This window comes from Pistacia vera, unplaced genomic scaffold (genome assembly GCF_008641045.1).
Source record: "Pistacia vera cultivar Batoury unplaced genomic scaffold, PisVer_v2 Contig400, whole genome shotgun sequence".
NCBI lineage: Eukaryota > Viridiplantae > Streptophyta > Magnoliopsida > Sapindales > Anacardiaceae > Pistacia > Pistacia vera.
In genome coordinates this window covers 993,469-1,021,086 of record NW_022196225.1, presented here as the reverse complement: position 1 = coordinate 1,021,086, position 27,618 = coordinate 993,469, and the positions used below count along the sequence as shown (strand labels likewise).

Sequence of the window (27,618 nt, the reverse complement as noted above, 5' to 3'; positions counted from 1 at the left end):
ATAAGATTAATATACAAGGCCCTCAAATGGATTTAATCGAAGAACAAAAGCTCAAAACCTGGAATTTAACCCATCCACGACATCCAAATCTAAGTTGGGTCTCACTCCGAATTCCCTGTTAGGAGAGTTTCCCATGCTTCTGCTCAATGCAAAAACTTTACTTCTCTGCTCGTTGGCTATAACAAATTCTTGACTTTTACTTATTCCTGGAATTATTCTTCTCCCATTGACTTTGTCTAGCAAATTTCTTTCTTCTTGAGAAATCTGAATCCACTGGGTTTTAGCAAAATTGTTGAGAGAACGAATCCGCTGCATTTTAGAGAGTAAAGCCGTTTCCTTGTTGAAAGGGGAACGAGTAGGCAGAGGCTGGAACCCATGATCTCTATGTCTTAATATGCTGATCAATCGGTGAAGCCATATCACCAATTCAAGGATGTATTTCTCTGTCTTCTGTTTGTCTGCATGATAGAGTGTCTGCAGGCGAATTGGATTGTTGTTTGTGGTTGCACTTTTGCCAAACTCATGTCTGTCAAACAAGAGAGAGAGAAAAAAAACCCTAATTCTTAGTCTGTGGTTGCAGTGTATCCTGTGCATTAACATATTTATTTATATATATAGATATGGAGGGAGGGAGAGCCTTTAACTTACCCAGTGTTTGCCCATTCACCAACCCAGCCGAAACCTTGGTGTATTCTTTTATGATTTGTAACAAAAAGAGAAGCAATATAAGTGAAATATAGTAGTAGAATATATTATTATAATATCAATGGCAGTAGTAATAAGGGAAGAGAAATCTTTGCTTAGTTTGGTACAAGAAAAAGTATAAACATATGCAAAGTAGTGAGAAAGTAATTCATTTAAGGAACACAGTAATTTGACATACTTGGTTGTATTAGTGGCAACCGGAACTAGCCACTGAAGGACCTTTTCCATTTCTCCTTTTACTTGACAAGCTGAGAGCTGCAGAAAGTACAACATCCATCATTCAGTTATGTACAAGTAGAAATAGTGATAATGACACGTGATATCTACATCATGCACCAAAGAACAATAAGCGTCAAGCCAAATGCAGAAATGAAGTTGACTGCTAAAAAGACATGGTATAAGCCAACTATTCTGCAGTGAAAATACCTCTTCCCTCCCATCAATAATCTGCAACTGTGAACGCAGAGTTGCCTTAAGACTGGTTGGCAATCCATGATATAATGTATCCCTCATACTAGAAGGAAGATGTGTAGAGCGAGACGCCTGATGACACATAAATTTAATAAAATTAAATTTTCAATCCGGCAAATTGCTTCATTGGAAGCATGTGAATACAGTGACAAAAAATAACTTACGATATTATCTATCTGATTGATTATGTTAGCATAGTGTAGTGCAAGTCCAGCTACTCCGAGTCTTTGATTAATTGTACTGGGTTTGTTAATTATCATTTTCCTACCTGCAACAAATCAACTCTGTAAGATATAGACCAATCAGTTAAGGCACTTTCTTTGAAGCCAACAAATATCACATACATGCCCAATTCCGTACAGCCATAAAGGTTTGGAATGAAAAACAGCAAATTTACATGTATCAGCTAGTTTGCTGTATCAGTGTCATGAAATCATAGAGCTGTAAGAAAAGATTTTGTAGTATGACACATATATGCAGAAATTCACCACCATATAACAGTGTCCAAACCCTCCACCCTGTACCATGGATCTATATTTTCCTTTAGAAAATTTTGTTGACACGTGGGACAAATAAGAAAAGATGGCATTGGTTGAAATATTGTGAACCTCCCACAAACTAATAGAGCATACCTAGTAGGACAGGCTGCAGCAGAATCATGATTGAATTTGTGTTCAAATGGAACTATAAAATGAATAGTTTGTTCTACACCTAGAAGACTGTAGACTTAAAGCCATTATTTTGTAAGCAGAAAAATTGAAAATTATAGAACGCAAGAAAATTCTAATGAGATAAAATCCAACAGAAACTGCATTCTTTTGGTTACCAGCAGTTGTAATTTTAGAAAAATAAAGTCTCTAAAAGTACAAATGAGGAGATACAATGATAAAATCATGCATTCATCTGATATGTATGTAAATCATAGTTACAAATACAAATGTTCCTTGATTCTCAATTTCGTTATATGAGTTGAGCTTAAAGACTCGTACCGTTATCTCCAAATGCTTCCAAGATTGATTGATGCATAAAAGTGGCACTGTCAACAAGCTTTTCCATGATCTGCAATTAACGGAACTCAATTTAGACATGGTAGCTGATTCTAATAATAGACAAATATTTTACTGTATCCTGTAGAAGGCAACACCACAAAATGTCAAGATTTTTTGACCAAATAATTTTGACCACATTGTATCTCAAAGTAGAATTGCCAATAACATCAGGAAATGCGGTATACCATCAAATCATTAATAATGTAAAAGGAAAAATAAGAATTACTAAAATAAGTAGTTTGTTGGATAAAAAAGAAGAAGAAGAAGAAGCTGTTTTAATTGGTAGAAACGGATAACAATCTTCCATTCAACAGCAAGTGAATCAATAGCAGTTTTAACTTCTTAACAGTTATAACGAGTTGTTCATAATTATATACCTCCTCCAATTTTCTAGACCAAAGAGATTTCTTTTTCAAGCTCCTTACAAGCTTTTTTTGCTGTTTTAGCTCACTTTGTAGAATCATAAGAGTCTCTCCTACATTTCAAAGAAAAAAAATTAGCTGTTGAATAAAATAAGTTAAATAACTGCATCAGGTTAATACGCGAATTGCAATAGAAAGAAAGGAGATAAACTATTAGCTAAGAAAGTAGTTAACAGAACTAGAACAATAAACACACTTATATGCACAACAATCAGTATGACTCAATAATAACTTGCTAGAATGCAGTAGCATAACCCTGCTTCACATGCTTAAACACACTTGTTGAATCAAATGCACTTCACAGTAAACAAACACCTGTTTATAATTAATCTATAGTGGGAAAAGTAAAGGTTAGGTAGTTTTAATACACCGTCTATGGTTAGAGGAAAAGGTTAGGTAGTTTTAATACACCGTCTATGGTTAGAGGAAAAGGTTATGCATGCCTAACCTTTTCGAGGAAGGTTTAAGGAATCCACTTCCTCAAGCTTTTGCCGGTAATCTTGTTCGAATCTGTCCAAAGCATTCAACTCATGATACAATTCCTACATATTTAATAAAAGAAAAAGGTTAAGATTCTTCGAGTAGAAACATGCAATCTAAAAGCTAAAGCTTTCGAGTAGAAACATGCAAACTAAAAGCTAAAGCTTTGCAAGAACAAAGGTATACTTATAGACACATTGTCTGTAAAGCTTGAAAGATTAAACAGATCTTCATAATGAAATATTTTAAATTCCCCATTAAAGGAAATAAGTGGCACTATTTTTCACCAGGATCATGCAACTTCAATGCAAAATTGATTAAGGCATAGCACTGCCATTCAAGAGATTGCAGCATCCCACAAGAAGGATAACTTGATGCTGCATACAAACTTAAAAGCTAAGTTCAATTTAATAAGAGGAAAAACTTACAGAGGTATGCTGTGCCAGAGTAGTTAACTCTTGCATTCTCATCTGTGCCTCTACTTTAAGCTGTTTATGGTTTATATTCTCTGAATCTAAACTGAAAAAGAAATATCACATCAAGAAAAATCCATTGTCAGCAAATATCGGCAATCTAGCTATAGAATAATTGACCGTAAGATATTTGACTGACCTAGAAAAATATCGATCCAGGTTGTGCCATTGTGGGTCCTTACAAAGATTTCCAAATCTGATCACTTCCTGCAAGAAAACATCCAATTCCTCCCTGAAAATGCACAAGAAGAAGAAAAAAAAGGTAATAAATACCAAACACCTAATTCCAGGAGGCACGACTACAGTAGAAAGACTAAAACAAAGTCAAATAATATATTCTCAAAAGGCAACAACCTCTTGTCAGCAGCAGCAATACTTAGCAACTCTTTCATATTTGTGGAAACTAGTTGTTGTACTCCTTCTGAATGCAATATCTCTTTTTTCAAGAACTGCATGTCTTTTTCTGAAAGAGATTGGAACAATTTTGCACCTTTGGATATTGTATTAGCTACTTCAAATGCCAATACAGATATTTTACTCCCTCTAGAAGCCATGCCAGAGACAAACCCACTGCTGGCATTCAAATTTGACATGCTACTTCCCAGAGTGTCTAGAACATCTATTGTCCTCTCCAGGCCCATGATGCCAGCTCGTCCCAGAAATGAGTTCTTCTGGTTAACCTACAAAAACACAACATAAATAAAAAACTTTGAGTTGTAAAGCCAAATACTTTCCATTCTAAAATGATAATAAAGAACTCCCAAAGTAAGCTTACACACAGTGTAGCATCCAAAAGTAAGTTATTCTGCACATATTTTTGGCTTTGAATTATTTTTAGAGCTATATTACAGAATTAATCTTTGACAAAGAAAAGGGATTTCTGCATTTTTTTATCAGTCCCACTAGTTTGCATACAGTTCATAATTCTTCTCAATTGTCCTATGTGTCCCATTCAGACTGCAAATACATTTTATATCCTATAAATTTTCAGACACTAGATGATTAATTCTAGCATTTCATGCAATGGAGTATAAGAGTACATTTTCAAGTGATTAGACTTCCATATAGAACAGTTGTTATTTAATGAGATAGCTAATAGCTGGTTACAACAAATGGTGGAGCCAGAATTTTGTACTCGGTGTGACTTATTGTTAACGAAATATTTAATAGCAATAATATATCAGCTCATTAATAATATATATAGTTAACATATATGTGCATCTATTACTGATTCAAGATCAATTAAATTGAATTACTTTCTTAAATGATGAAGTAAAAGAGCTTCAAATGATTAGAAAAAAATTCCATAGGAAGCTTAATTTTTATCAAGACTAAAAACCAATATACTTATTCACGACAAACTCAATCTGGTAAAAATGTAGTAGTGAAGAGCTGGTGATGAAGAGGCCCTGCCCTTGTAAAATATTGAATACATGGTGAAACAGTAAATAGAGACAGTGTCAGAGAACTATGAAGTCATATGCAACAATGCCTCACTACAATCCAAAAGTAAAAATATTGAAATATTACTCTCAAGATTTCAGTTCAATGTACTCCAGTGTCAGGCATCTCTTGTATTCTTGTCTAAAATTTTGCAAAGGTAAACCCAATATTCAGGTGAATTCCTACCGAGCACATTTTAATCCAGCAAAAGTCAACACCGAAATACCATTCAGGTTGTTATTTTAAACTTATATGTCAAACTCTTCCTTCCTTCTTTCTTTGTTACTTTTTATTTAAATTTTTTCTTTTCTGTTAATATAATAATAAATCTTTAAAACTATATAACAAATTATAACCGCACCCAACTATCATACTATGTCTAAACATACCTTAGTAGCCATCTTAGAAGGTGTTGATGGCAGCAATTCTCTGGAAAATGGAATTGGAAGCTCGCAAAAAGAATATCCCTGCCTCCTCTTCGCTACATCATCTGCATTGGCATTTGAATTATGATTCTCTTTCTGTTCACTGCCCTTGGCTAACTTCTGCTTCCCAGAAAACTTAGAAGCCTTCTCTATAGACTTTGTATTTTTCTTTGTAGTCCCTCCTGAACAAACTCCTCCCATGTCTTTCAAAGAATAGTTGTATTTAAACCTGACAAAATTAAGTATATTGAGTTTCTTTTTTGTTTTGTTTTTAATTAACAGTGATTATCATTTATATTGAACCTCGAATCCTAACAATAATGTAAGAAAGACAAGCTGAGAGGAAAATCAAGGAGAACCAAACTGGAGCTGTATTCTGTTAGGATAATACTAATTTCCAAAAATATAATCCTAGTCCTACATCAATATATCAAAAACCGAAGAAAATAAGAAGTTAAGAGCCAAGCTGAGTTTATTCTTTATGAAAAACATGATGTTCTGACCAACGAACCATTCAATTCTTCAACAAATGATAATTTTGGCATTACAAATTAGAGGAGGAGGTTGAGAAAACAATCAAACATAAACATACCTGTGAACTGAGTAATTAAAGCATCAAAAGAGAAGAATAGAAATCTTCTGTTGAACTAAGAATGAAGATAGGAAATTATGAATGGAGGGGTAAAGAAATTATTTGATTGAATGGAAAAATGCCAAACGGAAGACGAAAACAGAAACAGTTGACTATTCTCATCTGTAATTCAGACTTTGTAGTTTGTGCTATAGGAATGAAAGTCCCGCCCGCCGTGTCTGAGTTTAGTCTTTGCGTATCCTTTTACCATATTGCCCACCAAGTATTTAATATTATTATTATAGGTAACTGTTAAGAAAGCTTAAAAATAATACCTATCTCTGTCCCATCTTACCGACAGTTTCTGCATAGTCAACACCACGGAGTTTGACTTCATCTTTAGCCTTAAAATCATCCATCAATCAAATAAATAAACGTGCGTGAACTAAGACTATATAAGTAGTGTACAAGTATTCCAGTTTATTTTATTGCTGCCAAATTGATGTATTAAAGTAAAGCAAAGTGACATGAAATGTTTTGAGTAAGTAAAGGATGTTATTGTCATTTTGAAACTAAGTATTAATGTCAAACAAAAACTCTTCTGGTATGAAACTTTGAATTGGTCGTTATTATATAATACATATCTTGTACAGGTCATGATGCATGCCCAATAAATAAACAAAACATTTTGAGACATCGCCGGTCCAAGTGTCCAGATGCAGACATAGGAATTCGAAGTTACTAAGATGGTTCTAATAGCTGGCTGCCAATAGTTGACACATAATTCATTGGACGGACATTCTTGCAGGAAATTTCCTAACCTCATTGTATATAAATAAAACAATTTGTGATCATCAATTAAGCATACCATTACGCAAATATTGTTCAAATATTAAATTAGTTATATATGATGCCAATTTTGATCCAACATTAATTGAAAGGATCATTCTTTCTTTAACTATAATTATAATATTACTATAAAGTTGATCACTCTTTGTTATTAATACAATACCACACTTTGTAATTCGTTAATACAATAAAAATGGTGGTCGATCGTGGACTCGTATATCAGAGCTTTATTGAAGGAAACAACCATAACATAACATAACATAATAAACTACTCAAGACAGCTGACCACAATCAGCAATCACAACAGGCCTAGCGGTCCTCCCAGAAGAAGATCCAACTTTCTCAATAGCCTTCACCACTTCCATTCCTTCCACAACTTGTCCAAACACCACGTGCTTTCCATCAAGCCACTCCGTCTTAGCTGTGCATATAAAGAACTGTGATCCATTTGTTCCTGGCCCTGCGTTTGCCATTGACAACACCCCTGGTCCAGTATGCTTCTTTATGAAATTCTCGTCCTTAAATTTTGATCCGTATATAGATTCACCTCCCGTTCCATTCCCTGCTGTGAAGTCCCCACCTTGGCACATGAACCCCGGGATCACGCGGTGGAATTTCGAACCTTTATAGTGAAGGGGCTTGCCACTTCGGCCCTTTCCCTTCTCTCCAGTGCAGAGAGCTCGGAAGTTCTCCGCGGTTATCGGTGTCGTCTCCGCAAAGAGCTCCATTACTATACGCCCAGCTGGAGCTCCGCCAATTGTCATGTCAAAGAACACCTTAGGATTCGGCATCGTGGAGAATCTGTAGTATTTTTCCCTCCGGTTTATACAGTTACGTCAACGTTATGCCTACTAACGAACGACTTCAAGATCCTGTTAGTGGAGCCTCCTTATAAAACATTTTTGCTGGGATAAGAATATCTTGCAAGGTTGAATCGTGGCCTTTAAAGTTTACACGTGTAAATATTATGGTTGGACTGCTGCATTTTAACGCGACCCCTTTCTGGACTCCACGTGGCGGAAAGAGACGAACAACATGTGAAATGAGTAATATTCCCACGTCGTCCTCAGGTAAAGATGAGGCGGTCCGTCTGATCTTTTTGGTCCCATAAAGGAAAATTCTGTAAATATGGGCCGAATGGGCTGAGTCTGGGCTCAAATCAACCTCGCGCCATAAACCGTAGAAGGAATGGGCCTATTAGTCTTTGTGACGATCTTAATATGTATGATTACAACATGACCACTGATTAAGCCAAAAACCAATGTTTCATTGTCATTAACTAAACAGACTGTTCATCTTTTTGCAATTAATAATATTAAATACAATAATATAATAATATTTAGTCCGCGGTTTGGTTTGACCATCACACGACAACGATATAGCCGGCAGAAGAAATATATATTTAATGGCCGGCAATTGATAAAACAGTTAGTACAAATCCAATGCAAGTTACTTGGAAGAAAATTTCTGATAAATCATAAACTATCTTCATTTTTCAGAGTTTAATGTCAATATAACTTGAGCATCTTCACTTACAAGTCCTAGTAACTTTCAGGTGTCCATTTATTAGGGTAAGTAGCAGAGTGTTTTGATCAAACTTAAAGTTTGATCACTTCTGGTCTCCTATGTTTTTAGAATAAGAACCTTGTGGAAAAGGGTAGTTTAATCTTCTAGCTGTTTTTTCTTTAACTCCGAATTTATAATCTGTAAAAGATGGCTGGAAACTATAGGTTTGCTATGGACCAAAAGGATATTGTAAGATTATTGATAACAAGTGTAGGAAGTTTCACACAAGATCGGTTGATTGGTAAGGAGCAAAGAACACAACACAAAGAACAGTGTGCTGAAAGATTAGCAGCTGAAGATGAGAGCTCTGGTAAAGATGCAGCGGTTGGATACTCAGATCAAGCTGTACTTGCGAATTTGGATTGGGGCATTGACGCCCTTGAAGAAGCTATCAACACATCTAACATGGAAACTAAGCTTGCACGTTTGGACTATGCAGAGAAGATGCTGCAAGTTTGTGCAATGTTGGATTCCAACCAGAAAACTGCTGGTGTTCCCAATTTTTACCTCTCTGCTTGGGCCCATCTCAATCTGTCATATCTTTGGAAGTTGCGAAATAACGTCCATAAGTCAGTACTTCATGTTATTGAGATGTTTATTGTTGATCCATTCTTCTCCAGGATTGATTTTGCTCCTGAACTCTGGAAACAATTGTTTCTTCCACAAATGAGTTCAATTACTGGGTGGTATTCAGAGGCAAGGCACAGACTAATGATGGATGTAATTCCTGACTCTTCTGATTTGTCCTTTACGGCTGATTTGGATCAATTCTACAATGAATCTTTGATCTTTTCCATGAGGCCAGAGCAAATGGAGAAGTTGCAAAAGCTGGAGCAGCTTTATGGGGAGTCACTAAACGAGAATACACGACTTTTTGCTAAATACTATAAGGATTGCATGAACTCTGATTCAACCTCTAGTAAGAAGGTGATTCCAATGTTACCAATCGCAGAACCGCCTATGACTCCTTTGCATGAGGTCAGCCGCTCAATTCCTGATTATGTAAGATTTGGTCCTGTTTTGCCTAAGAGTGCTGGATTTACGCCAATTCTCAAATCTAAAGATAATGTGAGAGGACCTAGCAGGTTAGTTTTCACTTCTCTAGTAAGTATGCAGTTTGTAAAATTTTGGAGTGAAAATTAGTTAGTTTTGTAGTCATTTGTCTAGGTTTTAATTTTCACATGTTAAAAATTTAGAATTCAGTTTCTTATTTGATTTTAGGCTATAACATGATATATAAGTTAATGGTGATTTGGTTGGCAGAATGAATGTAACTTCTAGACCTTCTCAGTCACAGCATCTGGAGGAGTCTGCTACATGGGATCCTCAAGTAAGGCTTCACACTGATGTTAATGCTTGCTTTATGGAGAAAAAAAAAAAAAAAAAAAAACATTGTAATTTTTTAATAACCATTCTTCTGTTCTTGATAACTTTGCCAGGAGGACATGCTTGAGGAGAATGAATATGATTCTGATTACAAGCCTAATGATGCTTATATAAATTCTGAAAACCATAACTTAGTTTCTTCTAGTGGTGTTAAAATGACCGAGGATAAGGAAATTAGGGTAAAAGGACTGGAGTCTAAACCAAGGACCCGAACGCCTTCTCCTCCAATTTTCTCTCCGATGGATTCTTCTAGAACTCCTTCAAATGTTCCATCTCCAAAACTGAATTTGCAGAATTTATCTCCAAAAGCTGATGTGCATAATAGAAAAGATGTGTTGCGGCTATTGTCTAGACGTGTTTCTGATTGCTCTATAGCCAACTCTTTGCCTATGTCTCCACGTACGAATAACGATTACAGCATTAGCTCAGCAGAATCAGATGGTGAAATGGTAGTTTGTTTAAAGCTTAAGGTTCATCTGATTTTTTTTAACTTTGTTTTTATAATGTTGGACTCCTTCTGATAGTATCTTTGCAACTCAGGAGCATCGAAAAAGTTCCAGAAAAAAGCATGTCCGGCCAGGAAGTATGAGTTATGACAATGTGAATATCGAAGTGTTAGATAATAGGTAGGCATTATTTGTTTCATTTAAATTTTTAATGGAATTCCATAAGGTATTTGTGCATTGTTTGGCCTTCAGGGTTTGACCAGCCCATCTACAAGAAATCTTCAGCCTTATGTTAACTAAATTTGAAATCATTGGTTCGCAGTTTCAATAATGAAAGTGATGAAGGAAGCCAAAGCTGCATTTCACTCCCCTGTTCTGAGAACCTGACTTCTCGGTCAAGACCACCAAAAGATTTTGTTTGCCCAATCACGGGCCAGATTTTCAATGATCCCGTAACCCTTGAAACTGGTCAGACATATGAAAGAAAAGCCATTCAAGAATGGCTAAAACGAGGAAATACGACATGCCCTATCACTCGGCAACCACTCTCTTTAAGTGCACTCCCTAAAACAAACTATGTCTTGAAAAGGCTTATAACATCTTGGAAAGATCAGTATCCTGATCTTGCTCAGGAATTTTCTTACTCTGAAACACCAAGGCATACATTGTGCTCACCCTCCATTAAAGAAACGGCACTGGTATCCACTCCATCGAGGACATTTGATTTTTATAGTCATAATAGTACAACAGAAGACCGTATTAATCTTAGGAGCAAAAGATTTATGCGGGCAGCAATATCTACATCACCAACTAGTGTAATATCTCAAGCTTCTGTTGAAACAATTATAAATGGATTAAAACCATGCGTATCTTGTCTCTGCACTTCAGAAAACTTGCAAGAATGTGAAACAGCAGTGTTGGCAATAGCCAGATTACGGAAGGAGTCAAAGGCTGATCCTGGAGTTCATGCTTACTTATCTAAACCAACAATTATAAACGGCTTCGTGGAAATACTATCAGCCTCTTTGAACCGAGAAGTTCTTAGAACATCAATTTACATTCTCTCAGAGCTGATATTTGCCGATGACAGTGTTGGAGAGGCTCTAACCAGTGTAGACACTGATTTTGATTGCCTGGCTGCTTTGCTAAAAAATGGGCTAGCTGAAGCAGCCGTTCTTATATACCAGCTAAGGCCAGCGTTTGCTCAGCTTTCAGCTCATGACTTTATACCCTCCCTTGTCCAGATAATCCTCAACAAAAGTGAAGAGTTTGATGATCTTCAATTTATCATGGAGCCCAAGGATTCTGCTATAGAAATGCTTGAGCAGATACTAATGGGAGGGGATGAAAACAGCAGGTCACTTAATGCTTTGACTGTCATCTCTGCCAATGGAATTCCTGCGTTAATCAAGTGTTTGGACAGGGTGGAAGGAAGGAGGTCCATTGTTTCCATACTGCTATGTTGTATGCATGCTGATAAGAGTTGTAAAAATTTAATAGCAGACAGAATTGAATTGTCTCTTGTGCTTGAATTGTTCCATGCTGGAAACGATAGTGTTAGAGGCATATGCATAGATCTTCTGGCAGAGCTGGTTCAATTGAATAGGTAAACAGTCTGTTATCTGCTTTATCTATCAAAATTTTCCTTTCTTGATGATTTTATGCATTTATATGTTTAACCATTCTTCATATCCTTTGTTGTGGTATTTTGTCTATCAATATTTTGAAGTGAGAGAATATACTTAAGCATTCATCTTGAAGATGTCCTTGAAAACACACACGAATCTACTGATGTTTTGAGTCTTCTGATTCATATCCTTCTAAAAGCCAAGATTGAATGTTTTATTTTATCTTATGGTTTTTCAGGAGGACATCCTGCAAGCAGATTTTGCAAACAATTAGAGATGAAGGAGCTTTTAGCACATTGCATACCTTCCTAGTCTATCTTCAGATGGCTCCAATGGAGCAACAACCTGCCATAGCCTCTCTACTTCTTCAGCTTGATCTGCTGGTTTGCCTCGTTGTTTTGAAATCTTCCAAAATAATTGAAATTTATAAATAAACCTTTTAATAAACAACAATAGGTCATCCAATTTTAGATTCTTGTAAAATTCTTACAACAGGTTGAGCCACGGAAGATGAGTATCTACAGGGAAGAAGCAGTAGAGGCTCTAATTGAAGCACTCCGCAGAAAGGATTTCCCTAACTCTCAAATGATGGCTCTAGATGCTTTACTATCTCTTTCTGGGCGTTTCACTTCTTCGGGGAGGTCCTATACTGAGGCTTGGTTACTTAAGATTGCAGGGTTTGATCCAACTTACAATGCATTAATGAAGACACAGCGACTCACTAAACCTGAATATGATTTGGTGGAAACAATGGTTTGCATCTATGTGGTTTTTGGGTGACTGTGGAGCTTGTTACTCTTTATTTTATATCAATCCTGAATTTTAAATTCTTGTAAATAGGAAGAGGAAGAGAAAGCTGCTAATGCTTGGGAGAAAAGGGTGACTTTTGTACTCTGCAACCATGAGAAGGGCTCTATTTTTAAGGCTTTGGAGGAATGCCTCAGGAGTAATTCTTTAGAGATGGCTAAGTCTTGCCTTGTCGTTGCTGCATGGCTCACAAACATGCTTTCCATTCTTCCAGATACTGGCATAAAAAATGCTGCCCGCAAGTCTTTGCTTGATGAATTTATAAATGTGCTTCAATCATCTAAGAACCTGGAGGAGAAGATTTTGGCAACGCTTGCTCTAAAAACTTTTATTAGTGATCCAGGTCAGTTTAGTATTTATGATTATAACGTTTTCAACGAGTTTATACAAGAAACTTATAATTGGTTTTTTTATAAATCTAAGCTGCACTTGAGGAGCTTGGAAAGTATGCTAAATGCATCTATGGAACACTGAGAAAGCTTAAGAGGAATTCAGTAGCAGTCACCGATATATTGAAAGCTTTGATGAATTTGTCATCAGTCAATGCAGTAAGTGAGGTTCCATTTACACTGTTTAGTATAAGTAACATTTGCAATAACTGATTGTCCTCAATATTCTTCATTGTAGACAGAGTTGTGGAACTGTACTGAAGTTGTTGAGTTGGATTCATCCACCAATGGTGAAATTTTGTGTCTACTTCATTTAAAAGGTCGTCTTCTGAGCGGCCATTCTGATGGAACTATAAAGGTATGGCCCTAACAAAATCTCCTATCATATATAGACATCGATCAGTTTTGTCAATCAAACACTCAAGAGTAATATCTTGGTTATAGATTTGGGATGGCGGGAAGAGAGTTTTAAGGTTGATTCAAGAAGTACGTGAACATACCAAAGCTGTCACGTGCCTTTATGTTTCGTCCACAGGTGACAAACTGTATAGTGGTTCCTTGGACAAAACAATCAGGGTAAATCATCTCCATATCTGTTTTGACTTGACATCATAACTCACTGCTAAAAATGAGGCCTTTCAATTTTGTACCAACAGGTCTGGGCAGTCAAACCGGACGAAATTCATTGCGTTCAAGTACATAATGTGAAGGAAGCGGTACACGAGCTGACAGCCAGTGCTGAATTTGCTTGCTTTACTTCTCAAGGAACTGGTGTTAAGGCTTTCTTATTTGATTTTAGGCTATAACATGATATATAAGTTAATGGTGATTTGGTTGGCAGAATGAATGTAACTTCTAGACCTTCTCAGTCACAGCATCTGGAGGAGTCTGCTACATGGGATCCTCAAGTAAGGCTTCACACTGATGTTAATGCTTGCTTTATGGAGAAAAAAAAAAAAAAAAAAAAACATTGTAATTTTTTAATAACCATTCTTCTGTTCTTGATAACTTTGCCAGGAGGACATGCTTGAGGAGAATGAATATGATTCTGATTACAAGCCTAATGATGCTTATATAAATTCTGAAAACCATAACTTAGTTTCTTCTAGTGGTGTTAAAATGACCGAGGATAAGGAAATTAGGGTAAAAGGACTGGAGTCTAAACCAAGGACCCGAACGCCTTCTCCTCCAATTTTCTCTCCGATGGATTCTTCTAGAACTCCTTCAAATGTTCCATCTCCAAAACTGAATTTGCAGAATTTATCTCCAAAAGCTGATGTGCATAATAGAAAAGATGTGTTGCGGCTATTGTCTAGACGTGTTTCTGATTGCTCTATAGCCAACTCTTTGCCTATGTCTCCACGTACGAATAACGATTACAGCATTAGCTCAGCAGAATCAGATGGTGAAATGGTAGTTTGTTTAAAGCTTAAGGTTCATCTGATTTTTTTTAACTTTGTTTTTATAATGTTGGACTCCTTCTGATAGTATCTTTGCAACTCAGGAGCATCGAAAAAGTTCCAGAAAAAAGCATGTCCGGCCAGGAAGTATGAGTTATGACAATGTGAATATCGAAGTGTTAGATAATAGGTAGGCATTATTTGTTTCATTTAAATTTTTAATGGAATTCCATAAGGTATTTGTGCATTGTTTGGCCTTCAGGGTTTGACCAGCCCATCTACAAGAAATCTTCAGCCTTATGTTAACTAAATTTGAAATCATTGGTTCGCAGTTTCAATAATGAAAGTGATGAAGGAAGCCAAAGCTGCATTTCACTCCCCTGTTCTGAGAACCTGACTTCTCGGTCAAGACCACCAAAAGATTTTGTTTGCCCAATCACGGGCCAGATTTTCAATGATCCCGTAACCCTTGAAACTGGTCAGACATATGAAAGAAAAGCCATTCAAGAATGGCTAAAACGAGGAAATACGACATGCCCTATCACTCGGCAACCACTCTCTTTAAGTGCACTCCCTAAAACAAACTATGTCTTGAAAAGGCTTATAACATCTTGGAAAGATCAGTATCCTGATCTTGCTCAGGAATTTTCTTACTCTGAAACACCAAGGCATACATTGTGCTCACCCTCCATTAAAGAAACGGCACTGGTATCCACTCCATCGAGGACATTTGATTTTTATAGTCATAATAGTACAACAGAAGACCGTATTAATCTTAGGAGCAAAAGATTTATGCGGGCAGCAATATCTACATCACCAACTAGTGTAATATCTCAAGCTTCTGTTGAAACAATTATAAATGGATTAAAACCATGCGTATCTTGTCTCTGCACTTCAGAAAACTTGCAAGAATGTGAAACAGCAGTGTTGGCAATAGCCAGATTGTGGAAGGAGTCAAAGGCTGATCCTGGAGTTCAGGCTTATTTATCTAAACCAACAATTATAAACGGCTTCGTGGAAATACTATCAGCCTCTTTGAACAGAGAAGTTCTTAGAACATCAATTTACATTCTCTCAGAGCTGATATTTGCCGATGACAGTGTTGGAGAGGCTCTTACCAGTGTAGACACTGATTTTGATTGCCTGGCTGCTTTGCTAAAAAATGGGCTAGCTGAAGCAGCCGTTCTTATATACCAGCTAAGGCCAGCGTTTGCTCAGCTTTCAGCTCATGACTTTATACCCTCCCTTGTCCAGATAATCCTCAACAAAAGTGAAGAGTTTGATGATCTTCAATTTATCATGGAGCCCAAGGATTCTGCTATAGAAATGCTTGAGCAGATACTAATGGGAGGGGATGAAAACAGCAGGTCACTTAATGCTTTGACTGTCATCTCTGCCAATGGAATTCCTGCGTTAATCAAGTGTTTGGACAAGGTGGAAGGAAGGAGGTCCATTGTTTCCATACTGCTATGTTGTATGCATGCTGATAAGAGTTGTAAAAATTTAATAGCAGACAGAATTGAATTGTCTCTTGTGCTTGAATTGTTCCATGCTGGAAACGATAGTGTTAGAGGCATATGCATAGATCTTCTGGCAGAGCTGGTTCAATTGAATAGGTAAACAGTCTGTTATCTGCTTTATCTATCAAAATTTTCCTTTCTTGATGATTTTATGCATTTATATGTTTAACCATTCTTCATATCCTTTGTTGTGGTATTTTGTCTATCAATATTTTGAAGTGAGAGAATATACTTAAGCATTCATCTTGAAGATGTCCTTGAAAACACACACGAATCTACTGATGTTTTGAGTCTTCTGATTCATATCCTTCTAAAAGCCAAGATTGAATGTTTTATTTTATCTTATGGTTTTTCAGGAGGACATCCTGCAAGCAGATTTTGCAAACAATTAGAGATGAAGGAGCTTTTAGCACATTGCATACCTTCCTAGTCTATCTTCAGATGGCTCCAATGGAGCAACAACCTGCCATAGCCTCTCTACTTCTTCAGCTTGATCTGCTGGTTTGCCTCGTTGTTTTGAAATCTTCCAAAATAATTGAAATTTATAAATAAACCTTTTAATAAACAACAATAGGTCATCCAATTTTAGATTCTTGTAAAATTCTTACAACAGGTTGAGCCACGGAAGATGAGTATCTACAGGGAAGAAGCAGTAGAGGCTCTAATTGAAGCACTCCGCAGAAAGGATTTCCCTAACTCTCAAATGATGGCTCTAGATGCTTTACTATCTCTTTCTGGGCGTTTCACTTCTTCGGGGAGGTCCTATACTGAGGCTTGGTTACTTAAGATTGCAGGGTTTGATCCAACTTACAATGCATTAATGAAGACACAGCGACTCACTAAACCTGAATATGATTTGGTGGAAACAATGGTTTGCATCTATGTGGTTTTTGGGTGACTGTGGAGCTTGTTACTCTTTATTTTATATCAATCCTGAATTTTAAATTCTTGTAAATAGGAAGAGGAAGAGAAAGCTGCTAATGCTTGGGAGAAAAGGGTGACTTTTGTACTCTGCAACCATGAGAAGGGCTCTATTTTTAAGGCTTTGGAGGAATGCCTCAGGAGTAATTCTTTAGAGATGGCTAAGTCTTGCCTTGTCGTTGCTGCATGGCTCACAAACATGCTTTCCATTCTTCCAGATACTGGCATAAAAAATGCTGCCCGCAAGTCTTTGCTTGATGAATTTATAAATGTGCTTCAATCATCTAAGAACCTGGAGGAGAAGATTTTGGCAACGCTTGCTCTAAAAACTTTTATTAGTGATCCAGGTCAGTTTAGTATTTATGATTATAACGTTTTCAACGAGTTTATACAAGAAACTTATAATTGGTTTTTTTATAAATCTAAGCTGCACTTGAGGAGCTTGGAAAGTATGCTAAATGCATCTATGGAACACTGAGAAAGCTTAAGAGGAATTCAGTAGCAGTCACCGATATATTGAAAGCTTTGATGAATTTGTCATCAGTCAATGCAGTAAGTGAGGTTCCATTTACACTGTTTAGTATAAGTAACATTTGCAATAACTGATTGTCCTCAATATTCTTCATTGTAGACAGAGTTGTGGAACTGTACTGAAGTTGTTGAGTTGGATTCATCCACCAATGGTGAAATTTTGTGTCTACTTCATTTAAAAGGTCGTCTTCTGAGCGGCCATTCTGATGGAACTATAAAGGTATGGCCCTAACAAAATCTCCTATCATATATAGACATCGATCAGTTTTGTCAATCAAACACTCAGAGTAACATCTTGGTTATAGATTTGGGATGGCGGGAAGAGAGTTTTAAGGTTGATTCAAGAAGTACGTGAACATACCAAAGCTGTCACGTGCCTTTATGTTTCGTCTTCAGGTGACAAACTGTACAGTGGTTCCTTGGACAAAACAATCAGGGTAAATCATCTCCATATCTGTTTTGACTTGACATCATAACTCACTGCTAAAAATGAGGCCTTTCATTTTTGTACCAACAGATCTGGGCAATCAAACCGGACGAAATTCATTGCGTTCAAGTACATAATGTGAAGGAAGCGGTACACGAGCTGACAGCCAATGCTGAATTTGCTTGCTTTACTTCTCAAGGAACTGGTGTTAAGGCAAGTGCCATATTCTTTTAAGATATGAAATACTGAAATACCTTAGACTATAACAAAGTTCAATTGTCACAGGTGTATAATTGGTCGGGGGTTCCAAAGCATATCAATTTCAATAAACACGCCAAGAGCCTCGTCATGACTGGAGATAAATTATATTGTGGATGCTCTGGTTATTGTATCCAGGTAACTATTCTTTCTGGTTGATTTGGAATCGGACCCATCTCCGGATTGAAATTTTTTGGTAATAAAATTAAAATTTCAGGAAGTTGTTTTGAGCAATTTAACGTCAAACACATTCTATTCTGGTACAAAGAAATTGTTGGGGAAACAAACTATACATTCTCTGTATATGCATAAAGGTCTTCTCTTCGCTGGTGGTTCTTCAGTTGATGGGACGGCTGGAAAGGTATGCAACAACCGTTTAATTGTTTTTGAAATCATGTAAATGAGTTTATTTTAATGTTCTTGCAACAATTTTGGATATGGAAGGTATTTAATCTCTCAACAAAGGCAGCAGTTGGAGTGTTCTCAACAGGATTCGATATTCTACGCATAGCTGTCAACAGTGATTTCATATTTACAGCTACAAAATGTGGAATAATTGAGGTTTGGCTAAAGGAAAAAGTCACGAGAGTTGCCTCCATTAAACTTGGTGGAGGGCACACCAAAATCACATCCTTGATTGCAGATATTGGTGGAGGGATGCTTTATGCTGGTTCATCAGATGGTAAAATCAAGGTTAGACAACAAACCCACCTTTGAAATACTAGCAAATTATTTAAAAAAACTACATAATTTTTTTGCTCATTTGATTTTATAATCTTGCTTGTTGCAGGCTTGGGCTCTGGACTAGGTGCTTTCAACTATTAAGATGAATACTGTTAATCTATAAGCTTTGTAAATCAAATGTTGGGATTCCATAAAATCAACTCTCTTAATGTCTGTTCTTAGTGAACATATGAAATTCATTTTAGTTTGGATAACACAAAATTTAATCTAGCAGCCTCCAGAATATAATTGTATGACACATAAATAAATCTTGAATAATCGGCTTCAAATCCATGGTTGAAGTATTCCAGGGCAAATGGGCTAAGGTTTATTCAAGATAAATTTTGCAAGATCAAAAACCAAAGAGTTAAAGATAGCACTCAGAATGAAAAGGACTTTATAACTAGTTAGAATTTCAAAGATCTTTCGATCTCAAACGACATTAAGAAGCATCCTCATCGTGCTAAAGGGAAGAAAACAATTTAAAGTCCAGCAAAATGGAAATTTTAGAATCAACTCCGAAAAAAAAAAGGGATTCAAAAAAAGACATTGGATTGGTGGTTTCCGAGCACTCAGTATGAGTAGGAGGTTTATATTCGTCATTGGGTAATCGGACGATTTAGAAATTATCATCATCATGCACGCTCCACCATCAATTTAAACCAAAATTAAAAAAAAAAAAAATCACAGAGATGAAACCATCAGAAACATTGGATAAATGCATCATTATTGACACGATGTGTCTCAGACGACCGTCGTGAGAATTTAATCCAATTTCATCACCTGATTTTACGCCGACATAATCTAAATAATTTTACAGAGGGAAGGAGATAGGAGGGAGGAAGAAAGGTTTCAGTGATAAAGAAGCAAGCAAATGACAGTTTATAAAGGAGTTGGTTTCTGTCTTAGGGTTTTAGTCATGTTGTATTGACGATTCTACCCCCATCTTACTAAAAGCCCAGCCCAGCCCAGCCCAATGGCTTGTTAAGGACTACAATTCAACACTCATCTAAACGACATCGTTCAGACAACAGTTGGTAAGTTGCGGGTTTTTGTCCAATTTTTCAGATGCAGTAGACATTTGGTAGATCGCCGGTGACATTTTCCAGTTGAATTGAAGATAAGCGAAACGAAAGCGGGTCTCTCTTGGAGTGTAAATAAGCATGTCTTCTGAAGGCTTCCCTTCATTTATTTCAGCTCAGCTTCATTATCTCGTTAACCACTCCCCTCAAACCATCAAGGTAACCCCTCTCTCACTCTCTCTAGGGTTTCATTCTCTAAATTAATATTTATTATTACGCAAGAATTGTTAATCTTGATTTAGTTTTTTATTCTAGGTTGAACAGGTATGGTCTGGTTGCAAGTACTTGGGAAGTCTTGATCGGTTCACCTTGCTAATCCCCTACTGTCTTGACACTATCAAATGTTAGTATGATTTTAAAGTGAAATTGATTCCAATTTTTCAGCCTTTATACTGATTGTTGTTTCTTAAATTTGTCGTAGGGGATGTTATATACAATGCGGACTTTCCACTGGCTGCGCCTGATGTTATATTTGGACCTGAAGACGAAGAGTTTCATCCGTTTCATGATAACTCTGCCGATGTCACCGCAACCAAGAATAGTTTGTCTGATTGGAACAACAAAGATCCCACGCGGCTATTGGCCCTCATTCAGGAATTGAGGTTCGGCTTTTAGGTTATCAGAACTTCGTTTATATACTTGAAGAAAATGCATGATTGAGTTTTTTATTTTTTGCTTTGTAGGGATCGGTACATGACCTACCAGAGGAAGCGTGTTGGAGAGGTGGATGATGATCGTTTGAAATTTGAATATAGTACTATGTTATCTAGGGAGGTAATACGTCGGCTCTAATTCATGGCATTTTATTATATGATAGAAATTTGAATTCTCAATATAGAAAATGAAAGAAATCTATATTTCTAAATCCGTACTAAATAAACTTAGCCTGGTTTTTCTTCTGCCCTGCAGTTGATTACTAATAGTGAACAAAACTATACTATTTTTTTTTATCTTCCAAGTTCTCATGAAACACAGTTATGGCTTGCTGCCTTTTCTTGGCCTTACCTTAATAAAACAATAGAACATGAGATGTGGAAAACTTTTCCATTTGTTTTGAGGGCCTTTAGCCGTGCTTGGGAGGATGACAATAAGAACCATGTGAGTGAGATCAATGGCAAGCTTAGCTCCTTATTACCATTTTGATTACCATCTTGCCTCTACCCCTTTTCATTTGATTGAGTGATAGTGATAGTGAAGTCAAAAGCAATGAGCACTAAGGATGATTATTTTGCACAGTTTTGATACAACTATTGACATATGCTAACATGGGTTGCTGTCTCATACTCTGTTGATATTGCTTTTCTTTTGATGGAATGATGATCTATGAATGCTTTTGTCTTTGTTTTCAAAAGTTGATGTTGGTTTTAATTCCCTTCATCTGCTTTACGCCTATCCCTGTTCTGTAGGGTATTGAAATGCATATGAATTCTGGTGTCGAAAAGGTATTTATCAAATCAACAGGTTCGAATCTGTTTAATTTACTTATGAGAACTATCTAGCATGTCTTTTCATTATATTTGTGCTTTCTATGCCTTTGAATTTTAGCGTAGCCAGAGGAAGTCAAATTTGCAGTACCTCTTTTGGACATGAATATAAACAAAATGGTGGTTGGGTGCCCATGGAGACATCAACAGAGGATATACTTACAGGTTCCATTCTCCTATTCTTTTCTTGCTTCAATTTTCTTTTCCTTTTGTCTTTCTTATGTTTTGTGTGTGTGTTTCTGCTCTCCTGGTACTTTTATTTTCCCGTATATAATATTGTGTTGTGCACTTACTGATGGGTGCAGGTTATATATCCTGTTAATAGAAAGTATGTTTCTGCTCCTTCAGCACCTTGTCTTAAATTAATGTCAACTGCTGAGTTGAAGTCTCTATTTTCTATTGATGATGTCAAACTACCTCCTTGGTTGGATGGAATGTAAGTGATCCATTCTAGTCTACCTTTATACTGCATACCCTAATGATCTTTCCTTTTTTGAACCCTACAAAATTTCCATGAGTTGTGCTGTCTAATAACATTTATTCTTCATCCTCTCCTTAAAGGTGCATGGCCGAATATCTTCCCCATCTAGAAGAGTCCCTTGAGAGACAGGTCAGTATTATTTCCCAATATTCTAAAGCCTTTGAATCATTATATTGGACATCAACAATGAACGACACATTAAGCTTTCTTTTATATTTTAAGGTCCTGGAGGCAGTCTCATTAACTGATGTCAGAAGGCGTTTTATTGAAGCATTAGCCCCTCTGTTGGGAAGACCAGTAGAAACTGATTCGGTATGCATTTTAGACATTTTTTCCTGTAGCAAAAATTTTAACTTTTAATTGTTAAGACGGACTGATAGCTTCCTTTGGATTTTTTTTCCAGGTTTTTTACAGAAAGGCTATGTTTTTTGTTGCCTCTGGAAATTTCTCATTCCTGGTACTACCATATCTTCTCAACCTTATATACATACATAGATGTTCCGAAGCATGTAGAAAAGTCTTAAAGAAAAATTCTTAGTGCTTTCATTTTATGTGTGCAATCTTTTGCTAATATGATGTTGAACTTGGTGGGCAGATGCTTTAATTTAATTCAGTTCAATTGCAACTGCTTATCATTCAACTTTGATGTTTGGAACAAACTATCATCTATTAAGTGCAACACTTTCTATAGTTTTTTTTTTTTTTTTTTTGCATCATCTATCTATGATTATTTTATTTTGTTCTGTGTCTTTGACTTACTAAACTTTTTTATTGGTCCTATTGATGTAGGTGCTAATTTTCCTTTCTACCCAGTTTCCAAAACAGCAGCCTGCTTTGATGCTTCAAAGTTCCCTGGTGATGATACCCGTTAAATTTAAAACTTTTCTAGAATCTTAGATGGCTTGAGTATGTCTGCTATTTTGCCAATGCATGTGTGCCATGATTGAAGAAAAAAGAGTAACACATTTGTAGCTATATCTTGATATTGACCTGGTTATGATCTCCAAACTTTGCAGTATTTCAACCCTCAAAGTATGCCGATCAAGTCTCCTCTTCTAACAGAATATCCGTGGAGTCCAAGATGGGAATCATCTCAAATGGCTGAGCGTATATTGTAAGTAGTTTGTATTATTATTATTATTTTTTTTTTAATGTATTGATCAGTTTCACATGCATTTCTAAGGTATATTATTAATGTTGTCAGTGAATTTTTGGTGGACGAATCTCTCAACTTCAAAAAGTACTGCAGCGAAGGTCATCTTCAACAATGAAGGAATCCCATGAAAAAATTACTGTTTCTTATGCATACCCACCCCTGCATTATTTCAAGTTGTGTAAATCTAATCTTTTAAAATGTATTTTTGTCGTCGTTATAATAACATTGTGGATGAAGATGGGTGCCTTTTAATCTCAGAATTTATTTTAATGTTCAATCGCCAAATCAATTTAATTGATTCAAAGACCGCAAATTAATTGAGTTCTTTCAATGATGGAATAAAGAATTTAACAAAATATATATTGAAATTGCAAGGGCGATGGACAGATGTAAGGAAAAGACGTGGCCAATAGTGATTGTAGTGCGGTGAACAGAATGGTAACTGTAAATGAAAATAATAACACAACAGATCCCGCAAATGAATGTACATACACAGATCTATACCAAACGAAAAACAATACACCGCCTTAACGTGGGCAGCCCATCACTGTACAGTTAGTTGGTTGTCCGTACTCTCTCTCTTTTATCAAATACACACTTTTTATATCACCCTTCTTCACCTTCAAAAGTATACTCCCCGCCCTCTATTATCATTTCCTTCTCCCCAATCCTTCCATTTCTCTTCTATTTTCAACTCCAATTATGAGAGAGATCTTGCACATTCAAGGAGGCCAATGCGGCAACCAAATCGGCTCCAAGTTTTGGGAGGTCATTTGTGAGGAGCATGGAGTCGACCCCACCGGCAGATACAAAGGAGACGGAGATTCTGATCTTCAACTGGAGCGTATTAATGTCTACTACAATGAGGCTTCAGGTGGTAGGTACGTGCCCAGGGCCGTTCTCATGGATCTTGAACCTGGTACCATGGACAGTATCAGATCCGGCCCCTATGGCCAGATCTTCCGTCCCGATAACTTTGTCTTCGGACAGTCTGGTGCCGGTAATAATTGGGCCAAAGGTCACTACACTGAGGGAGCGGAATTGATCGATGCTGTTCTCGATGTTGTTCGCAAGGAGGCTGAGAATTGTGACTGTTTGCAAGGTATTTTTTTAGGTTTTTTCTTTCAAGTGAATTTGAAACGTTGCCGTTTTCTTCTTCTTCTTCTTCTTCTTCTTTAATTATGTTTGTGAATCTGGAAGGATAATTAACTTCATAAACTTGAGGGATCTGTGTTAATATTTAATTCATAACGAATTTTAAGGCTCTTTAAGCACTGAATTTGATGCTCTTGTTATCTCCAACTTCAAATTAGTTCTCATGATTTTTATATTGCAGTTCATTACGCATTTTTACTCTTCATTTTCATTTACGATGCATATAACTTATATGCTGGAACATCTTATGTGTGGTTCTAATACATACTTCATTCATTGGCATCTAAGTTTAGATAACACTTTTCATTTACCCATTTACAAGTATTTTGGCTTTTGATTTTAATTTCAAGTAGATCTCATTTAATTCCATAGAATCAACATTATCTTGTAATTTTATCTACCCATGAAAAGACTGTTGATACAAATATCATGGATCTGAAATATCAATTGTGGACCTCGTAGTAGTCAAGGGGTGGTTGTTGTTCAATTGGTACTATGGTGACGACATTGATTAATAATGAGTAGGCCCCTTTTTTTCAAGTGTGGTGACACTTGAGGTGTGAGGACATAGTCTTACTGAAACTTTTGTGATGAATAATTGAGTAAGCAGATCTATTGATATCTAATTTTGTCTATATTATGATTGTTATTTCTCGACAAAATGATATTTTTCACGACACCACCGACTAATAGTAAATCGACACTTAAAAAAGTAGATCATGCATCACTTCAAAAAAAATTTGGACCCATTTGTATACCCATGTGGACCCTGCCAGCATTGGATATGTAGATGCTGTCTTGATGATAACTGGCCACATTGTGATATCTGAATTGAAACAATAATAACCAATAAACTATTATTAAGATAATACATATGCATTTTTTCTTAGACATGTGAAGACTGAGTACTGTGATAATAAGTAAAGAAGTAAATTATAGTATTAAATATGTGATACAAGCATCTGGTCTTGGATGTGGTATATCACTTATAAATTGATTATGGTATGAAATGCACACACATATAAGAGAGAAATTTCCAGGACTTACATCTAGATCTGCATCTGAGTTATAGCTGGAACAGTATTAACAGTGCCTGTCATAATGTTACATGATAATGTCGTGATAATTATGATAATGAAATGTTCAACTAATAATGCAATGATGATGATAATGTTGGGACTGATGTAAGTGCAATGAATTACATGTGGAAAATTCCAAAAAGTTGGATGGGATATTTCAGTCCTGTTTTAATGTATGCTATTTGATAATACTCACTTTTTTATCATTTTCCGAGTGCTGTAATTTCAGTGAAAATTGGTTTTGCGCCCTTTTTGACACTATATACGTTGAAACATTTTGAATGTAAAGATAAAAGTGAATGAATGATCCATCTCTGAACTGGCTAGTAATAGATGGCGATACCTATTGTTGATTTTCAATTGGCTGGCTACTCATTTGCTGCTATTGCTTCTGGGCCAGGTTTTCAGGTATGTCACTCGCTTGGAGGAGGTACAGGTTCTGGCATGGGAACTCTTCTGATATCTAAGATTAGAGAGGAATATCCAGATAGGATGATGATGACGTTCTCTGTTTTCCCTTCACCTAAAGTCTCTGACACAGTCGTTGAGCCCTACAATGCAACCCTCTCTGTGCACCAATTGGTAGAGAATGCTGATGAATGCATGGTCCTTGACAATGAAGCACTTTATGATATTTGCTTCCGGACTCTGAAGCTTAGCACACCAAGCTGTGAGTGGTTAAATATTTTTATTTGTTAAAATGTGAAACACTGGAAGATTCTAATACTTAGTATGCCTCTGGATTTATAGTTGGGGACTTGAATCACTTAATCTCTGCAACTATGAGTGGTGTAACTTGCTGCTTGAGGTTCCCTGGGCAGCTGAACTCCGATCTCCGGAAGCTGGCTGTAAACCTGATCCCATTCCCACGTCTTCATTTCTTCATGGTGGGTTTTGCACCACTGACTTCACGTGGGTCCCAGCAATACATCTCCCTAACTGTCCCAGAGCTTACACAGCAAATGTGGGATTCTAAGAACATGATGTGTGCTGCTGATCCCCGTCATGGTCGGTACCTGACAGCCTCAGCCATGTTTAGGGGTAAGATGAGCACCAAAGAGGTGGATGAGCAGATGATCAATGTGCAGAACAAGAATTCATCCTACTTTGTGGAGTGGATTCCCAACAATGTGAAGTCTAGTGTGTGTGATATTCCACCTAGGGGTCTGAAGATGGCATCTACTTTTGTGGGTAACTCCACATCCATCCAAGAGATGTTCAGAAGGGTTAGTGAGCAATTTACTGCCATGTTCCGCCGCAAGGCCTTCTTGCATTGGTATACCGGGGAAGGGATGGATGAGATGGAGTTTACAGAGGCAGAGAGCAATATGAATGACTTGGTGGCAGAGTATCAGCAATACCAGGATGCTACTGCTGATGATGAGGAAGAGTATGAGGAGGGCATTGAGGAACAGGATGAGATGTAAGAAGTGTAACAAGGGCTATCTACTAGTGCGTATCTCAGAGCTTCAATTGTTGATTTTGAACTTGTGTGTTTGTTTAAGAAGATGATATTGAGATATTGGTTGTTGTTCTATTAAGGATTTGAATTAAAAATTTGTATTTGTTAGTTTGATGTTACTATTCAACTACATGTTGTTGGAAATGGCTTGCATTTTGTTGTCAATAAAATGTTAGTATTTAGTTAAGAAATAAGAGGTCAGTTAAGTTTGAGTTTGACTGTACTATTGTGCCAAACAACCCAGCTAAAAAGCTTTTTGTTTCACAAATATCACTAATCAGAAAAAAAAAACCAAATGAATGAGAAGAAAACTATGAACAAGTACAACACGAGGGAGAATACATAGCTTCACATCAACTTCTTCTAACTGGTTCACATAGGTTATTATTGATGGATTTAACTGCTGAGATTACTGAACTAAAGAACCAGTTAGAGGAAGAAAAAAAAAAAGAAGCCTGAATCAAATCTTTTTTTTTCCTCTAACCGGTTCTTTAGATCCATGCCTTGGCATCACATAAAAAATAGAAGCTATTTCCAGATCTGAAATTGAAGAGCTCAATAAACAAACATTTACTTGAATCAAGAGATGCATCAGAGTCATGGAAGTATGAGATGAAACACAGCTCGCACTATTATAGAACGCAAGCTTCTCATAACTCAATAATGTCCTCATCATTTGCATTTAATTAAATATTTTAACAAAAGAAGAAGAGAGAAGAGTTATTATAGAATAGAATACTATTTGACCAAAGGAAAAAGAGCAGCAGCACGACATCGATTATCGCAAGACTTCATAGTTATAGAACCCCGAGCAGCTTTAACTTAACTG

General features: G+C 36.6%; 5 protein-coding genes and 2 non-coding genes across 7 annotated transcripts; 3 read left to right on the top strand and 4 right to left on the bottom strand.

Annotated features, from left to right (window-relative positions):
* Positions 1-21: 21 nt before the first annotated feature.
* Positions 22-6,241, bottom strand: LOC116141904. The gene is made up of 13 exons (XM_031427382.1): positions 6,061-6,241; positions 5,433-5,697; positions 3,955-4,280; positions 3,740-3,832; positions 3,556-3,646; positions 3,096-3,189; positions 2,603-2,700; positions 2,166-2,235; positions 1,341-1,444; positions 1,132-1,248; positions 884-960; positions 649-693; positions 22-526 (listed from the first exon to the last, which is right to left on the bottom strand). The coding sequence occupies exons 2-13, from the start codon at positions 5,667-5,669 to the stop codon at positions 52-54; spliced, it is 1,827 nt and encodes a 608-aa protein (XP_031283242.1). The 5' UTR covers positions 5,670-5,697; positions 6,061-6,241; the 3' UTR covers positions 22-51.
* A 732-nt stretch (positions 6,242-6,973) lies between these two features.
* Positions 6,974-7,763, bottom strand: LOC116141888 (peptidyl-prolyl cis-trans isomerase-like). The gene has a single exon (XM_031427364.1). The coding sequence runs from the start codon at positions 7,677-7,679 to the stop codon at positions 7,161-7,163; it is 519 nt and encodes a 172-aa protein (XP_031283224.1). The 5' UTR covers positions 7,680-7,763; the 3' UTR covers positions 6,974-7,160.
* A 655-nt stretch (positions 7,764-8,418) lies between these two features.
* On the top strand, positions 8,419-19,358 carry LOC116141867 (putative E3 ubiquitin-protein ligase LIN-1). Its single transcript, XM_031427338.1, has 16 exons — positions 8,419-9,539; positions 9,718-9,784; positions 9,894-10,289; positions 10,381-10,466; positions 10,609-11,892; positions 12,153-12,297; positions 12,410-12,667; positions 12,755-13,064; positions 13,145-13,269; positions 13,349-13,468; positions 13,555-13,686; positions 18,000-18,122; positions 18,195-18,305; positions 18,385-18,528; positions 18,612-18,860; positions 18,958-19,358. The coding sequence occupies exons 1-16, from the start codon at positions 8,602-8,604 to the stop codon at positions 18,973-18,975; spliced, it is 4,506 nt and encodes a 1,501-aa protein (XP_031283198.1). The 5' UTR covers positions 8,419-8,601; the 3' UTR covers positions 18,976-19,358.
* Positions 19,359-19,462: 104 nt separating this feature from the next.
* On the bottom strand, positions 19,463-19,534 carry LOC116141921. The gene has a single exon (XR_004129901.1). It is a non-coding gene; the product is annotated as a small nucleolar RNA Z105 (small nucleolar RNA).
* A 52-nt stretch (positions 19,535-19,586) lies between these two features.
* LOC116141923 lies at positions 19,587-19,680 on the bottom strand. Its single transcript, XR_004129903.1, has one exon. It is a non-coding gene; the product is annotated as a small nucleolar RNA Z161/Z228 (small nucleolar RNA).
* A 244-nt stretch (positions 19,681-19,924) lies between these two features.
* Positions 19,925-23,370, top strand: LOC116141875 (BRISC and BRCA1-A complex member 2). Its single transcript, XM_031427346.1, has 13 exons — positions 19,925-20,131; positions 20,228-20,315; positions 20,394-20,574; positions 20,656-20,746; positions 21,379-21,414; positions 21,523-21,621; positions 21,762-21,892; positions 22,018-22,066; positions 22,160-22,249; positions 22,341-22,394; positions 22,727-22,792; positions 22,954-23,051; positions 23,142-23,370. The coding sequence occupies exons 1-13, from the start codon at positions 20,054-20,056 to the stop codon at positions 23,206-23,208; spliced, it is 1,128 nt and encodes a 375-aa protein (XP_031283206.1). The 5' UTR covers positions 19,925-20,053; the 3' UTR covers positions 23,209-23,370.
* A 352-nt stretch (positions 23,371-23,722) lies between these two features.
* On the top strand, positions 23,723-26,908 carry LOC116141918 (tubulin beta chain-like). Its single transcript, XM_031427401.1, has 3 exons — positions 23,723-24,195; positions 25,728-25,997; positions 26,078-26,908. Exons 1-3 carry the CDS (start codon positions 23,796-23,798, stop codon positions 26,752-26,754), a joined length of 1,347 nt encoding a protein of 448 aa, XP_031283261.1. The 5' UTR covers positions 23,723-23,795; the 3' UTR covers positions 26,755-26,908.
* The last annotated feature ends 710 nt before the right edge of the window (positions 26,909-27,618 follow it).

Excerpts from the sequence above, each read along its gene's own strand:
- LOC116141918 (XM_031427401.1), top strand. The coding sequence starts at position 23,796 with ATGAGAGAGATCTTGCACATTCAAGGAGGCCAATGCGGCAACCAAATC. Across the intron at positions 24,196-25,727 it reads GAATTGTGACTGTTTGCAAG|GTTTTCAGGTATGTCACTCG; the intron begins GTATTTTTTTAG and ends CTTCTGGGCCAG. Across the intron at positions 25,998-26,077 it reads GAAGCTTAGCACACCAAGCT|TTGGGGACTTGAATCACTTA; the intron begins GTGAGTGGTTAA and ends CTGGATTTATAG.
- LOC116141904 (XM_031427382.1), bottom strand. The coding sequence starts at position 5,669 with ATGGGAGGAGTTTGTTCAGGAGGGACTACAAAGAAAAATACAAAGTCT. Across the intron at positions 4,281-5,432 it reads CTTCTAAGATGGCTACTAAG|GTTAACCAGAAGAACTCATT; the intron begins GTATGTTTAGAC and ends GTGTTTTTGTAG. Across the intron at positions 2,701-3,095 it reads CTTAAACCTTCCTCGAAAAG|GAGAGACTCTTATGATTCTA; the intron begins GTTAGGCATGCA and ends TTTGAAATGTAG.
- LOC116141867 (XM_031427338.1), top strand. The coding sequence starts at position 8,602 with ATGGCTGGAAACTATAGGTTTGCTATGGACCAAAAGGATATTGTAAGA. Across the intron at positions 13,270-13,348 it reads ATTTGTCATCAGTCAATGCA|ACAGAGTTGTGGAACTGTAC; the intron begins GTAAGTGAGGTT and ends TCTTCATTGTAG. Across the intron at positions 13,469-13,554 it reads ATTCTGATGGAACTATAAAG|ATTTGGGATGGCGGGAAGAG; the intron begins GTATGGCCCTAA and ends TCTTGGTTATAG.
- LOC116141875 (XM_031427346.1), top strand. The coding sequence starts at position 20,054 with ATGTCTTCTGAAGGCTTCCCTTCATTTATTTCAGCTCAGCTTCATTAT. Across the intron at positions 22,067-22,159 it reads AAGAGTCCCTTGAGAGACAG|GTCCTGGAGGCAGTCTCATT; the intron begins GTCAGTATTATT and ends TTATATTTTAAG. Across the intron at positions 22,395-22,726 it reads CTGGAAATTTCTCATTCCTG|GTGCTAATTTTCCTTTCTAC; the intron begins GTACTACCATAT and ends CTATTGATGTAG.
- LOC116141888 (XM_031427364.1), bottom strand. The coding sequence starts at position 7,679 with ATGCCGAATCCTAAGGTGTTCTTTGACATGACAATTGGCGGAGCTCCA.